The 13546-nt window shown below is 41.7% G+C and overlaps 1 protein-coding gene across 1 annotated transcript in view; it reads right to left on the bottom strand.

Annotated features, from left to right (window-relative positions):
- LOC139366241 (vascular endothelial growth factor receptor kdr-like) overlaps window positions 1-5433 on the bottom strand; it is a 77870-nt gene extending 72437 nt beyond the window's left edge. The window contains exon 1 of the mRNA XM_071103507.1: window positions 4851-5433. Coding sequence (XP_070959608.1) covers window positions 4851-4911 — 61 coding nt within the window. The 5' untranslated portion in view covers window positions 4912-5433. The remainder of the gene's footprint in view (window positions 1-4850) is intronic.
- Between the last annotated feature and the right edge of the window lie 8113 nt (window positions 5434-13546).

Raw genomic sequence — 13546 nt, 5'->3', positions numbered from 1 at the left:
GGGAACAAAGGGCAGAGAGAGGATGGTGGGGGGGACACACTCCTTTATGAAAGAGAAAGGTCAGAGACTTGTGAGTCATATTCGCTGCAGTGTGTCCATGGATACAGCAGAGTAGCATAACAGTAGCCAGCTATAGTCAATCAGTTTCCACCGACATGATCACTGGCTTCCTGTACCGCACTGGGCCACCATTTTTACCTCAATAGCACATTATAACATTTCCACACATTTGTCACAATATATTTAGTTTAAGCAACTGGCTTTAACACTACTGCAAATTTCCCAAACAAGGAACTTAAAATATTCCATTATTAATTTCAAGGCTTTACTGGCTCACAGTTGGTGGGCTATAATGGATTGTGGGGTTACATTGGGGTTAACCTGTCTTGCACTGTTATATTCATTGCCTCATGGCGTGACGATACAGCCATCCCACTGTGATGTTGTTCTGAGCCAGTGGTATTTTGTGAGTTGTCTTTAGGTTGAGTGTGTCAGAACAAACACACAGAAAGACAAACTCACAAGATTTGCTATGCTCTGGTGGCAGATTTACAACAAAGAGCTGAAAACATTGACAAGAGTTGGGACCCCCTGCCAAAATAAGAAGTTGCTACTACTACTGCTCTTTCTGTGCAGTTAAGAGTTTCTCCTTGTGTGTTGAGAATACACTCTCACACTGGGTCCTTCAGAAATCACTGCACATTGCCAACAATACGGGTCTTTCAGAAATCACTGCACTTTGTCAACAATACGGGTCCTTCAGAAATCACAGCACTTTGTCAACAATACGGGTCCTTCAGAAATCACTGCACTTTGGCAAAAATATGGGTCCTTCAGAAACCACTGCACTTTGTCAACAATACGGGTCCTTTAGAAACCACTGCACTTTGTCAACAATATGGGTCCTTCAGAAATCACTGCACTTTGTCAACAATACGGGTCCTTCAGAAACCACTGCACTTTGTCAACAATATGGGTCCTTCAGAAATCACTGCACTTTGTCAACAGTATAGTTAAGACAACAGTAAAAGAGAATTATTTTTTTATTAGCCCGTAGACTACCTCTTGGAGACAGAATGTCCCTGCATCTCCTTTAAAATGGCAGAATAAAGGACAATGGGTGGCCAGTCAGCTTTTCCTGGTAATACAGAATAAAATGTGGCTAACTATAGGAATATCCTGTATAACGAGATTCCTACGAGCTCTTCCAATGTGTAAGCCAGGAGGATTCTTGTTCCATAACATGTGAGATTACAACTGGCTGGTGGACAGAAGGTCCTTGAAATTTAAATCACATGAAGGGGTTAATATAAAATATATTGCCGGCTCAGCAAGAAAGATATATGTCTTATAGAGGGGGATGCTGCTCTCATCACTGTTAATAACAGCGATAACAACTGATCCCTGAATGTAAAATGTCCAGATTCAACTGAAGTGCTTCTGCTGTGCAGTTAGAAGTCTCCCAATCCAAGAATCCATCATGTACAAGAGAGGTACGAGAGCTAAGGAAACCTGCCAACACCAACAGCTGAGTTAATATTTCACCTTGGAATAACACCACATTGGTGGATATGTTGGCAGCAGTCTAGCCCGTCAGAGAGAAACAGAGATGCTTGGTGTGTGTGTGTGTATGTGGATGTGTGTGTATGTGTATGTGTATGTGTATGTGTATGTGTGTGTGTGTGTGTGTGTGTGTGTGTGTGTGTGTGTGTGTGTGTGTGTGTGTGTGTGTGTGTGTGTGTGTGTGTAGGCTGCATGACACGGACATACCGTTGGTGAGGGATGAGCTCCCTTTGAACTTAGATGACCTCTCCCTATCACTCCCATTGGCCATCTCAAGTGCCCACAGAGGGGAGAAAAAAATATTTTAAAAATCAACTTAACTGGAACATCATACTCCTTAACCCAGAGAAACAGCTTCAAAAGGCACACGGGACCATTGAGTTTCCATTTGACACTATGGGCTGACTTTTGGAACAGGTTGTTTGAATTGGAAACAAAGTTAAGGGAGATGTGAGGCCAATGAAGTGCATGGTTGGATAATGTTACATTTGATCGTCTCAGTTATTCCCTTTAACTAAGCGGCTGAAATGGATCGGCAAAGACTTTGATTTTATTTAGGATTTGTGGTTTTGTGGCTGAAAATGAAGAAACTTAGATCCCATTTTGGTTTGAAGAGTTTTCTCACCACTTCCCCTTCCCTCATCTAATTTTGTGTGATTCAGTCAATGACTTATGGTCAGCGAAACCCTACTGTCCTCTAGGTCTCCATTAACTGTGGCGTGGGTGTCAAAACCATGCCATAAACTCCCTGACTCATCTGAATCTGTTGTAGTTTCCCAACCACAACCCTGCTCTGGGTCTGACCTTCCAGCAGATGGGCAGTGTCAAGCATAATTTCTGAAGGTGATTGAGATAGTTCCCATCTGAACGTTCTGTTCCCGTCAATGTGATGATAGGCAACAATCCCAAGAGAGATGATATTATCCCACGAGAAATAGCCACGGTAATAGACAAAATAGACCAACTTTACTGCGTAGTGCACACACCCTATCACTGTACTGGTGGAGGGAGAACTTGTATTATCTGAACACAAGACAGTTACATCAAATAAAGATCTGTTTTCATGGTCCCGAGCAAAGAGATGCTGCAGGAAAGAACTCTCCGGCTGTCAGAGCCATCAGGCTTCAGATAGTGCCAGCGGGCTGAGGAGGAGAGTAGCGCTGGACTCATGCCTTGCGCTAAATCAAAAGCAGTCACACATACCACTCAGAGTAGAATATGTGCTAATCATTTTTACTTGACCTCTCTATCATTGAACGAGTCATAAGGAATGTAACAGTTAAATGGGGTTGACAGGAATGCAATGGTTAAATGGGGTTGACAGGTATGCAATGGTTAAATGGGGTTGACAGGTATGTAATGGTTAAATGGGGTTGACAGGTATGCAATGGTTAAATGGGGTTGACAGGTATGTAATGGTTAAATGGGGTTGACAGGTATGTAATGGTTAAATGGGGTTGACAGGTATGCAATGGTTAAATGGGGTTGACAGGTATGTAATGGCTAAATGGTGTTGACAGGTATGTAATGGTTAAATGGGGTTGACAGGTATGTAATGGCTAAATGGTGTTGACAGGTAAGGCCTAATAAGGGTCCGCTTTGATCTGGAGAGAGTTGGGTAACAAATACAATATATTAATATTAGTGCTCGCTTTTGGCGATAGGAAAGAGGATTTACCAATTTCAAGCATCTATAATCAACGCCTCTTATGTCACTTATCTCTAGCAGTGCCTTACAAATCCACCAACAATCTCAATGACTTCCAATACTAAACAAAGTCACATCACCAGCACAATAAATTGGGTTAGTTGGGTTTATTCCAGATTATTTGTAGTGGACCCCACCCCCATCTCTGTGGTAATGTACCTGTCCATCTGACCAAAACTCTCCTCATCCCTGTCTTTAGACCCCATTTACTATTAATGGCCCTACCATACAGCCAATCACCATGCAGAAATGGTCTTCCTTTCCTCCTCCCCATTGTCTTTCCTCCTCCCCATTGTCCTGTGAGCGTAAGGAGCTCCGGGAAGGAATATTTTCTCAGGTAGCGTGTCACGTTTCCGTGACTTCTACTGGCCAGAACAATACCAGGGTGCCTCCTGCCCCTCCATCCGCTTCCTCCTTGTGTCTTTCCCACGCTCCGCTTGTGGACAGTGAAGGAAATCTATTTGGAAACATTGTAGACAAAGCTAGACACTAAAAAAGTAGCAGGGGATGGAGGAGATAGATGGGGGCAGTATTTCCTCTGCTTGGATGTCATGTTTATTTGGACACAGGGAGGAAGACATATCTGTGTAGCACACCGGGAAAGACACAATCTAGAGAAACATCCACCTTTTCTGCTCCATTTTGTTTACGTGGAGAGGCATCAAGATCCTGGGGCTGCCAAGTTATAACAATGTGGCTTGCTTTGTGAAACATACATTCTATTCTCAAGATGTTGAACAACCTTTGACTCAGGAGATCCACATGATAACAATGCTAGAACACATATTTTCACCATAACTTAAACACTGGTTTTGTTTTCAAATTGATTTCTCCTCCTCCAGGGGCCGAGTTTTCTGTAACACATCAGACATAATTTCACCAATATCCAGTACATTTTACACAAAAACGACCAATCTGAATGAACTCATTTGAGATTAACTGAGAACAGTCAACTAATGAGGTAATAGGTGAAAGGTATAGGTGATAATAAAGTCATAGGTATAGGTCATAAACTCACTAAGGTAAAACACCACAGTAGCCGGTACTCAATTAGGCAAAATCCTCACTTCAATTGAAAGTGACATCTACTGGTGACAAGATGAACTGCAATGTCCATACCTGTATGGATTCCTAATTGGCAGAACCTCAACCTTTAAATTAACTTCAATTACCATAAAAACTGCATTTCAACGACATGGAATTTTAATTCCAAGAAAGAACAGGGGCATTTTCAATTTAACTTAGTTGGATTGTGTGATATGGTCATGATTTAAACAGGATTATCCTTGATAATGATCACCTCATAAACCTATGTCGTAATGTGTCCATTCCAAAATAAAATGAGTTTGTGTCTTCAAACTCTTGAATAAAAAAATACAATCTACTTATTAATAGGCTGCATACCAGCAAAATGACAGACTAAACGTGAAAATCAATCTTCAATTATTCATATTTGACAGGGTAATAAATCATCAAATGTGGTGGCATTAAGTAACGAAATTATACTGAGGTCCAGCTCGCATAACCAAATAATACTTTTGGATAAACCATCTCTGGACAAATATGGAATAATTCTTACCGGTGATATATGTGATCAAATGAAGGAGAACTGACAGTTTCGCGCAGTCGAGCGGGGCCATTCTGTCGACCACAGATGATAGCCCTACTTCAATAAAATCAATCCCAAGGAAGAGCCAAAAGTGTTGGCTGAGGATGAAAACGGAGAAAATTCGCAGCTAGGGCTAATAGTCCAAAAGTGACAAATTCCCTTTCGTTTTTAATCCCAACAATCCTTAGATCAAAATGTAAGAAACTCAGCAGTTTTCCTTGTATCCCATAGCTTGTTTTGCAGGACAGCTCCCCAGCGCAGTTTTGGTTCCAGTTGAAGAGACAGATGAGAGCAGTCCCCGAGGGCAGGTGCGACCAGCGCGACAGTATCCCTCCTTCCTTGGAACTGATTAGATTGAATTTTAACAAGCGTTGCCACAAAGTACCCGATTCCTAAAATATTCTGTACACGATAACAAAAAGCTCCACATTTTAAATAAACAAAACACAGAGAAAAATCAACCATACATCCTCTGAACAACGTAGTGCAGACTAATTAATGCGCAACTGTCTGAAAGAATGTCTCATCCGCTTCGGTACTCGTACTCAGCACTGCTTGCAGTGCATGGCCGTTTGTGTCTTTATACTGAAAAACAAAGGAAGTATGCAACGTCACTTGTTCAGGACAAACTGCTGTGACAGTTTTCAGTTCTAGAAACACTTTCTGCATTTTAATTTCACTAATATGACATGCAAATAGCCTACATTATATTTAATATGTATTGATGACGGTATTGGCACCATCTTTGCTACATCAAACAGTTTTATCGCTTAAGGTTTTGAATTACTTGAATTTTTTTCCCAAGACTTCACTGACAGGAAAATAAAGATTTTAAATGAATCAGTCAAACATCATTTACCCATTTAGTGCAACATCAACATTATACTACATTTCAATTCTTGAATTCACTGTTTCACAATTTAACTATTTGCACAGCCCTTCATTGCCCAATACAAGTCACAACGTTGCATGAAGAGAATGCAAAACAGCCTACTTGACCTTGATCAATTAAAAATAGTAAACCTAGTGTCTAAAAATAGAGATGATCTGGTCTGGGGAAACCAGCATGAGGTGGGGTTTTTCAAAGGGGAAATATCGGTTCGAATTCTTAGAATAAATATTTGTTGGATTTATTTTTAACTTTGGAAACAGGATATACAGCTTTTTATATCAAATGTAAATAATCCTCTGTGCGTGGCGTGAGTCCACTGTTCCCAAGCAGCACCCCATGGTGTGTGGATGTGCAGCCGACTGTTTTCCTTCAACAAATTATATTGGCAGCTATCTGTGTCAGGTACTGTAAATAAGAATATCCTGCCTCACCTTTCTGTCCATCACAATGCAAGACCTGCATGACCTACCATTCTTAGTTGAGCACCAGCAGCACAGTACCGCAGATCCAAACTGGGCTGCATGTGTTCCCTAATGGCCCCTGGACAACTGATAGGTGAGGCCCACTACTCACTCTGCGGTCTGTGGAGAACACCATTCTTCCACATCATTCTTCTTGAGAACATGGGAAATAATTGATCAAGCTCGGCTTGTAGTCTGTGCAAGTGTGTGCGATTCATTCTGCACATCATAAACCATGATGACTTAACTAGATACGAGGAATTCATCATAAACCTGACACCAGATTATTGAAGGTGAATAATATGCCCAGAAATGCATGATAAATCACTTTTACTGACACACATGAAGTCAATCATTCATCAAGAATTGATGAGATGAACACCCTGGCCTGAAGTAACTTTTGTTTACTTTTTCGTTTTTAAATGTGTCAATAAAAAAAGGTTGAAAGAATACCTGAGAAATCAACTCAGTGCCGAGGAGGCCTAAACAGCGACATCTCACTGACTGTAAAGAATGAAGACGGAATGAGGGCAGGATATACACTTTGTAAGTAACTGACTTCATAATATGATGAAACTATCTTTATCACACCATTTACCTTTTGTTTCAACATCCTGAGCACGAGACATCAGTTTGTGACTGGTCATGTGCCTGTCGTGTTCCACCTAGCATGCCTGCAGTTTATGTATAGTGCTTTCACTCATATGATAGAGTGAGTCTTCAGTGAGCAGGGCAGTGAGGGCACATTCTCCTTGGATTGGGAGGGAAGCTAGATAAGACTCAGGCAGGAACAATTGCTGGAAGCGGAGTGCTGAAAGAGGTGAGGTTTTAAGACGTTTTATTTTAGAATCTGTTGTAGCCGACAAAACACAATAAGAGGGCCTGGCCAGTTCTACACACGCAGCTTGCCGTCTTTCATTTGACCCAACAATAAAGTCTTAGTAAAAGGAGTGGTAGCAGCAACAAAGACTTTCTTCAGTGAGGCCCTGACCGCCGGTGACCAAAGGACGATGATGGATATAGAATGTAAACGATACCCCCTATTCAAAAGATCTCTCGCATACGATGATACAGGAGGCTGAAAAATCTTCTGACGTATGCAGTGCGCTACATAATGTCTTGGTCCTGCAGTTATGTTCAGTTTGTTTTGATTGATGTTTACATCGCATCATCCAACAATCATCTCTGATTAATATGTAACTTTTACCTGTTGTAGTCTTGTCTGGGATTAGGCTTTATCGGTAATTGCATTTTATGTAGGCTATGTCAAGACTATTATATGAAAATCAATTGTTAAGAGTTTATTATCCTCATTACATCTTTATTACCCTACATAGTCCTCTCAATATACTGGATTATGGATCAGAGTATACACAGGATACGTTGATAGGCTATTCATTGCTCCAGTATCAGACACCATCTTGTGGGTGTAAAATAGAATTGCACTAAAAGTTTTCATTGGAAATTAGAAAGAACAGTTGATTTTATTTTTTAGCTCTAAAACGTTTACATTTTATTTCATTTATAAAATAGTTTAGTAAAAAAAAATCAATCATAGAAAAAGTTAATTCAGCCTAACTGACAATTTGAGATTCAAGCAAAACGATAAACTAGAGATGTGGGCTCCCGATCTTGGTTGTTGACATAAGTAGAATTTTTAAGCGTTTTAACACTTGCAAGGCTGCCGATCTTCATCCTTAGTGCATGCGTAGACCAGCTGGATGGAATGTATGGACATATTCCACCTCTCAATAACCCAGTATGTTGTCCCTATGTGCGTCAAGATGTCCACCATTGTTCCTGTACCCAAACAAGCTAAGGTAACTGAACTAAATGACTATGGTCCCGTAGCACTCACCTCTGTAATCATGAAGTGCTTTGAGAGGCTAGTCAAGGACCATATCACTTTGTTATTCCTATTCTACAGTATATCAATGACCTTGCTGCTGTGTCTTCTACCATACTTCCCATTCTCTTTGCTGATGATAGCAATTTGATTTTATCACACAATAATTTTGATTGACTCATTTCTGAAGCCAACTCAGGTATGGCCAAATTTTCCAATTGATTCCAGATAAACAAATTATTTTTAAAAGTAAAAAAAAAATCCAACTTTATTGTATTCTCTAGTAAGAATACAAAATATTCAAAAAAATAAAAATAAATAGCCAGAATCTCAATTGGTGGAAATGAAATGGACAAGTGAAATCCACTAGATTCCTCTGAATTCTAATTGATGAAAAGCTATCCTGGAAAGATCTTATTCAGTTTGACTGCAGTAAAGTGATGAATTAGGTTGGTATCATCATCAAGATTAGTGGTTTGGTTCATCATGATTGCTTCCTAACTCTACTTACCCATATCTCATTTACTGTGATATTATCTGTGCTAGTACATATGCCTCCTACCTACACAAATGACTCATCATACAAAATAAATGTGCAAGACTAGCCACCTCCTCTAATTACCTGGGTACATCTGCACATTGGTTTAAGAAACTCAATATCTTGTCTATTTACGACATTAATGTATGCCAATTATGCACTGTCATCTACAAATACTCATACCTCCCAGACAGTTTACCTAAACCCTTCAATTGATTCTTCCAGGTTAATTCTGAAATCCATCTATATTACATCTATATCCCCACATAGTCCAATTCTCTATCAGATACAGAGGTACCATACTCTGGAATTATTATCTTCACATTGCCAAAACCTCATCATCCCTCAATAACTTCAAGTGAAGACTTGGGGTGAGCCTGATAAACCAAACTACCCAATAATCCCCTCCATGTAGTTTTTTCTTGCATACCGAGTATATCATGCACAATTATAATTAATATGTTTTTTTTAACTGATTGAACAAACTTTTTTAATACTTATATTTGTGTTGTGGTTTTCATATAAGCCCTTTTGAGCTTCCAACTTCACCTGCACACCGTTTTTATCAGTTGTTTTTTATCTGTACTGTTTTGTCTTTCACTTATTTTCTTCGGTGCAAATAAATAAAACCTCAAACCTGCACTTTGCCCAACACCCTAGACCCACAAAAATGTGCATACTGCCCCAACAGATCCATGGATGACGCAATCACCATTGCACTGCACACTGCCCTATCCCACCTGGACAAAAGGGATACCTATGTGAGAATGCTGTTCAATGACTACAGCTCTGCTTTCAATACCATAGTGCCATACAAGATTGTCACTAAGCTCAGGGCCCTGTGTCTGAACTCATCCCTGTGCAACTGGGTCCTAGACTTCCTAAGGGGCCGACCCCAGGTGATGAGGGTAGGCAACAACATCTCCACCACGCTGATCCGCAACACGGGGGCCCCACAGGGGTGTGTGCTCGGCCCCCTCCTGTACTCCCTATTCACCCATGGCTACGTATGACTCCAATTCAATCATCAAGTTTGCTGACAACACGACAGTGGTAGGCCTGATTACAAAGAACAATGAGACAGCCTACAGGTAGGAGGTTAGTGCCCTGACGGAGTAGTACCGGGAAAATAAGCTCTCCCTCAACGTAAAAAAAAACAAGGAGCGCCAAGAGACAAAAGAGGGAGCACACCCCCATCCACATTGACGGGGTTTCAGTGGAGAGGGTCAAAAGCTCCTTGACGTGCACATCACTGAGGACCATAAATGGTTCCACCACAACAACACAGTGGTGAAGAAGGCACAACAGTGTCTCTTCAACCTCAGGCAGCTGAAAAAATGTGGCAGGCCCGTAAGACCCTCACAAACTTCTACAGATGCGCCATTAAGAGCATTTTGATGGGTTACATCACCACCTGGTATGGAAACTGCACCGCCCTCAACTGCATGGCTCTCTAGAGGGTGGTGCGGTCAGCCCAACGCATCACCGGGGAAACGCTGCCTGCAGTGCTGAATTAAGAAATCACAATCTACAGTAATTTTTTATACACTATTGATCCTCTGTGGATAAATTATGAACTGGTGTATTTTGAACAGTGAGAGAAGGTTACTGTGGTTGTTTATTTTATTTTTAAACCATGGAAAAAATGTTTTAATATTATTTTAATATTTGTTGCCTCTTGGCTTCCAGCCCTGACTCACATAATTGACTAGTAGTCACATTTGCTTATTATGCAGTTTACATTTTTTTTTATCAGTTACCTAATAAAGGCAGGGCCCTCCAGTTACCCAGGTGGGCCCCTACCTCCTCTCCCCATCTGATGATAAGCAGAGTGGCAGCAGGCAGCAGCAGGCAGTCTACACTCATTGAGAGTGGACTCCTGAGTCCTCCTGTGGTTGGCAGTTGCAGTAAAAAAAAGACTAAATATATACTACATGTATAATATATACTGTATACAGTCGTGGCCAAAGGTTTTGAGAATGACACAAATATTAATTTTCACAAAGTTTGCTGCTTCAGTGTCTTTAGATATTTTTGTCAGATGTTACTATGGAATACTGAAGTATAATTACAAGCATTTCATAAGTGTCAAAGGCTTTTGTTGACAATTACATGATGTTCATGCAAAGAGTCTTTTTCAATACCTTTTTCAAGACCTCTGCAATCCCCCCTGGCATGCTGTCAATTATCTTCTGGGCCACATTCTGACTGATGGCAGCCCATTCTTGCATAATCAATGCTTGGAGTTTGTCAGAATTTGTGGGATTTTGTTTGTCCACCCGCCTCTTGAGGATTGACCACAAGTTTTAAATGGTATTAAGGTCTGGGGAGTTTCCTGGCCATGGACCCAAAATATTGATGTTTTGTTCCCCGAGCCACTTAGTTACCACTTTTGCCTTATGGCAAGGTGCTCCATCATGCTGGAAAAGGCGTTGTTCGTCACCAAACTGTTCCTGGATGGTTGGGAGAAGTTGCTCTCGGAGGATGTGTTGGTACCATTCTTTATTCATGGCTGTGTTCTTAGGCAAAATTGTGAGTGAGCCCACTCCCTTGGCTGAGAAGCAACCCCACACATGAATGGTCTCAGGATGCTTTACTGTTGGCATGACACAGGACTGATGGTAGCGCTCACCTTGTCTTCTCCAGACAAGCTCTTTTCCGTCATCATTGCTTTGGGCTTCACAGGCAAGGATATTGCTGCCAGTAAGATTGCACCTAAGTCAACCATTTATCGGATCATCAAGAACTTCAAGGAGAGCGGTTCAATTGTTGTGAAGAAGGCTTCAGGGCGCCCAAGAAAGTCCAGCAAGCGCCAGGACCATCCCCTAAAGTTGATTCAGCTGCAGGATCGGGGCACCACCAGTACAGAGCTTTCTCAGGAATGGCAGAAGGCAGGTGTGAGTGCATCTGCACGCACAGTGAGGCAAAGACTTTTGGAGGATGGCCTGGTGTCAAGAAGGGCAGCAAAGAAGCCACTTATCTCCAGGAAAAACATCAGGGACAGACTGATATTCTGCAAAAGGTACAGGGATTGGACTGCTGAAGACTGGGGTAAAGTAATTTTCTCTGATGAATACCCTTTCCGATTGTTTGGGGCCTCCGGAAAAAAGCTTGTCCGGAGAAGACAAGGTGAGCGCTACCATCAGTCCTGTGTCATGCCAACAGTAAAGCATCCTGAGACCATTCATGTGTGGGGTTGCTTCTCAGCCAAGGGAGTGGGCTCAATCACAATTTTGCCTAAGAACACAGCCATGTATAAAGAATGGTACCAACACATCCTCCGAGAGCAAGTTCTCCCAACCATCCAGGAACAGTTTGGTGACGAACAACGCCTTTTCCAGCATGATGGAGCACCTTGCCATAAGGCAAAAGTGATAACTAAGTGGCTCGGGGAACAAAACATAAATATTTTGGGTCCATGGCCAGGAAACTCCCCAGACCTTAATACCATTTAAAACGTGTGTCCAATCCTCAAGAGGCTGGACAAGAGGGTGGACAAACAAAATCCCACAAATTCTGACAAACTCCAAGCATTGATTATGCAAGAATGGGCTGCCATCAGTCAGGATGTGGCCCAGAAGTTAATTGACAGCATGCCAGGGCGGATTGCAGAGGTCTTGAAAAAGAAGGGTCAGCACTGCAAATATTGACTCTTTGCATGAACATCATGTAATCGTCAACAAAAGCCTTTGATGTTCCATAGTAACATCTAAACGCAGGCAGCAAACTTTGTGAAAATGTATATTTGTGTCATTCTCAAAACCTTTGGCCACGACTGTATAATAAAGCAATGCTCTGCCTTCTTAACAATACTATCAGCAAGGCAGGTCCTACAGGCCCTAGTTTTGTCGCACGTTGACTACTGTTCAGTCGTGTGGTTAGGTGCCACAAAAAAGGAAAATTGCAATTGGCTCAGCACAGGGCAGCACGGCTGGCCCTTGGATGTACACAGAGAGCTAATGTTAATAATATGAATGTCAATCTCACCTGGTTGAAAGTGGAGGAGAGATTGACTTCATCACTACTTTTATTTTTGAGACGTATTGACATGTTGAATGCACTGTCTGTCTAAACTACTGGCACACAGCTCGGACACTCATGCATAAGACATGCCACATGAGTTCTCTTCACAGTCCCCAAGTCCAAAACAGACTATGGGAGGCACACAGCACTACATAGAGCCATGACTACATGGAACTCTATTCCACATCAAGTAACTGATGAAAGCAGTAAAATTAAATTTAAAAAACAGATAAAAAACACATTATGGAACAGTGGGGACTGTGAAGCAACACAAACATTGGCACATGCACATGCACAGACACACACACACACACACACACACACACACACATACACATACACATTTATTTAGTACTGTAGATATGTGGTAGTGGTGGAGTAGGGGCCTGAGGGTACACAGTGTGTTGTGAATGTATTGTAATGTTTTTAAAATTGTATAAACTGCCTTAATTTAGCTGGACCCCAGGAAGAGTAGCTGATGCATTGGCAGCAGCTAATAGGGATCCATAATAAATACAAATACACAGGTGCACCTTGTGCTGTGGGCAATAAAATGCCACTCTAAAAATGTGAAGTTTTGTCACAAAACACAATGCCACAGCGTGTATGGCATTGTTTGGGTGAGCGGTTTGCTGATGTCAACGTTGTGAACAGAGTGCCCCATGGTGGCGGTGGGATTATAGTATGGGCAGGCATAAGCTATGGACAACGAACACATCCCTTTTGCCCTCAGGGCATGGACTCTACAAGTTCTTGAAAGCGTTCCACGGGGATGTGAAAACCCAGCAGCGTTGCAGTTCTTGACACACTCAAACCGGTGCGCCTGGAACCTACTACCATACCCCATTCAAAGGCACTTAAATATTTTGTCTTGTCCATTTACCCTCTGAATGGCACACCACACAA

Source organism: Oncorhynchus clarkii, chromosome 14, assembly GCF_045791955.1.
Source record: "Oncorhynchus clarkii lewisi isolate Uvic-CL-2024 chromosome 14, UVic_Ocla_1.0, whole genome shotgun sequence".
Taxonomy (NCBI): Eukaryota; Metazoa; Chordata; class Actinopteri; order Salmoniformes; family Salmonidae; genus Oncorhynchus; species Oncorhynchus clarkii.
Note: the sequence above shows the minus strand (reverse complement) of the source record. Positions and strands in the feature narration are given on the sequence as shown.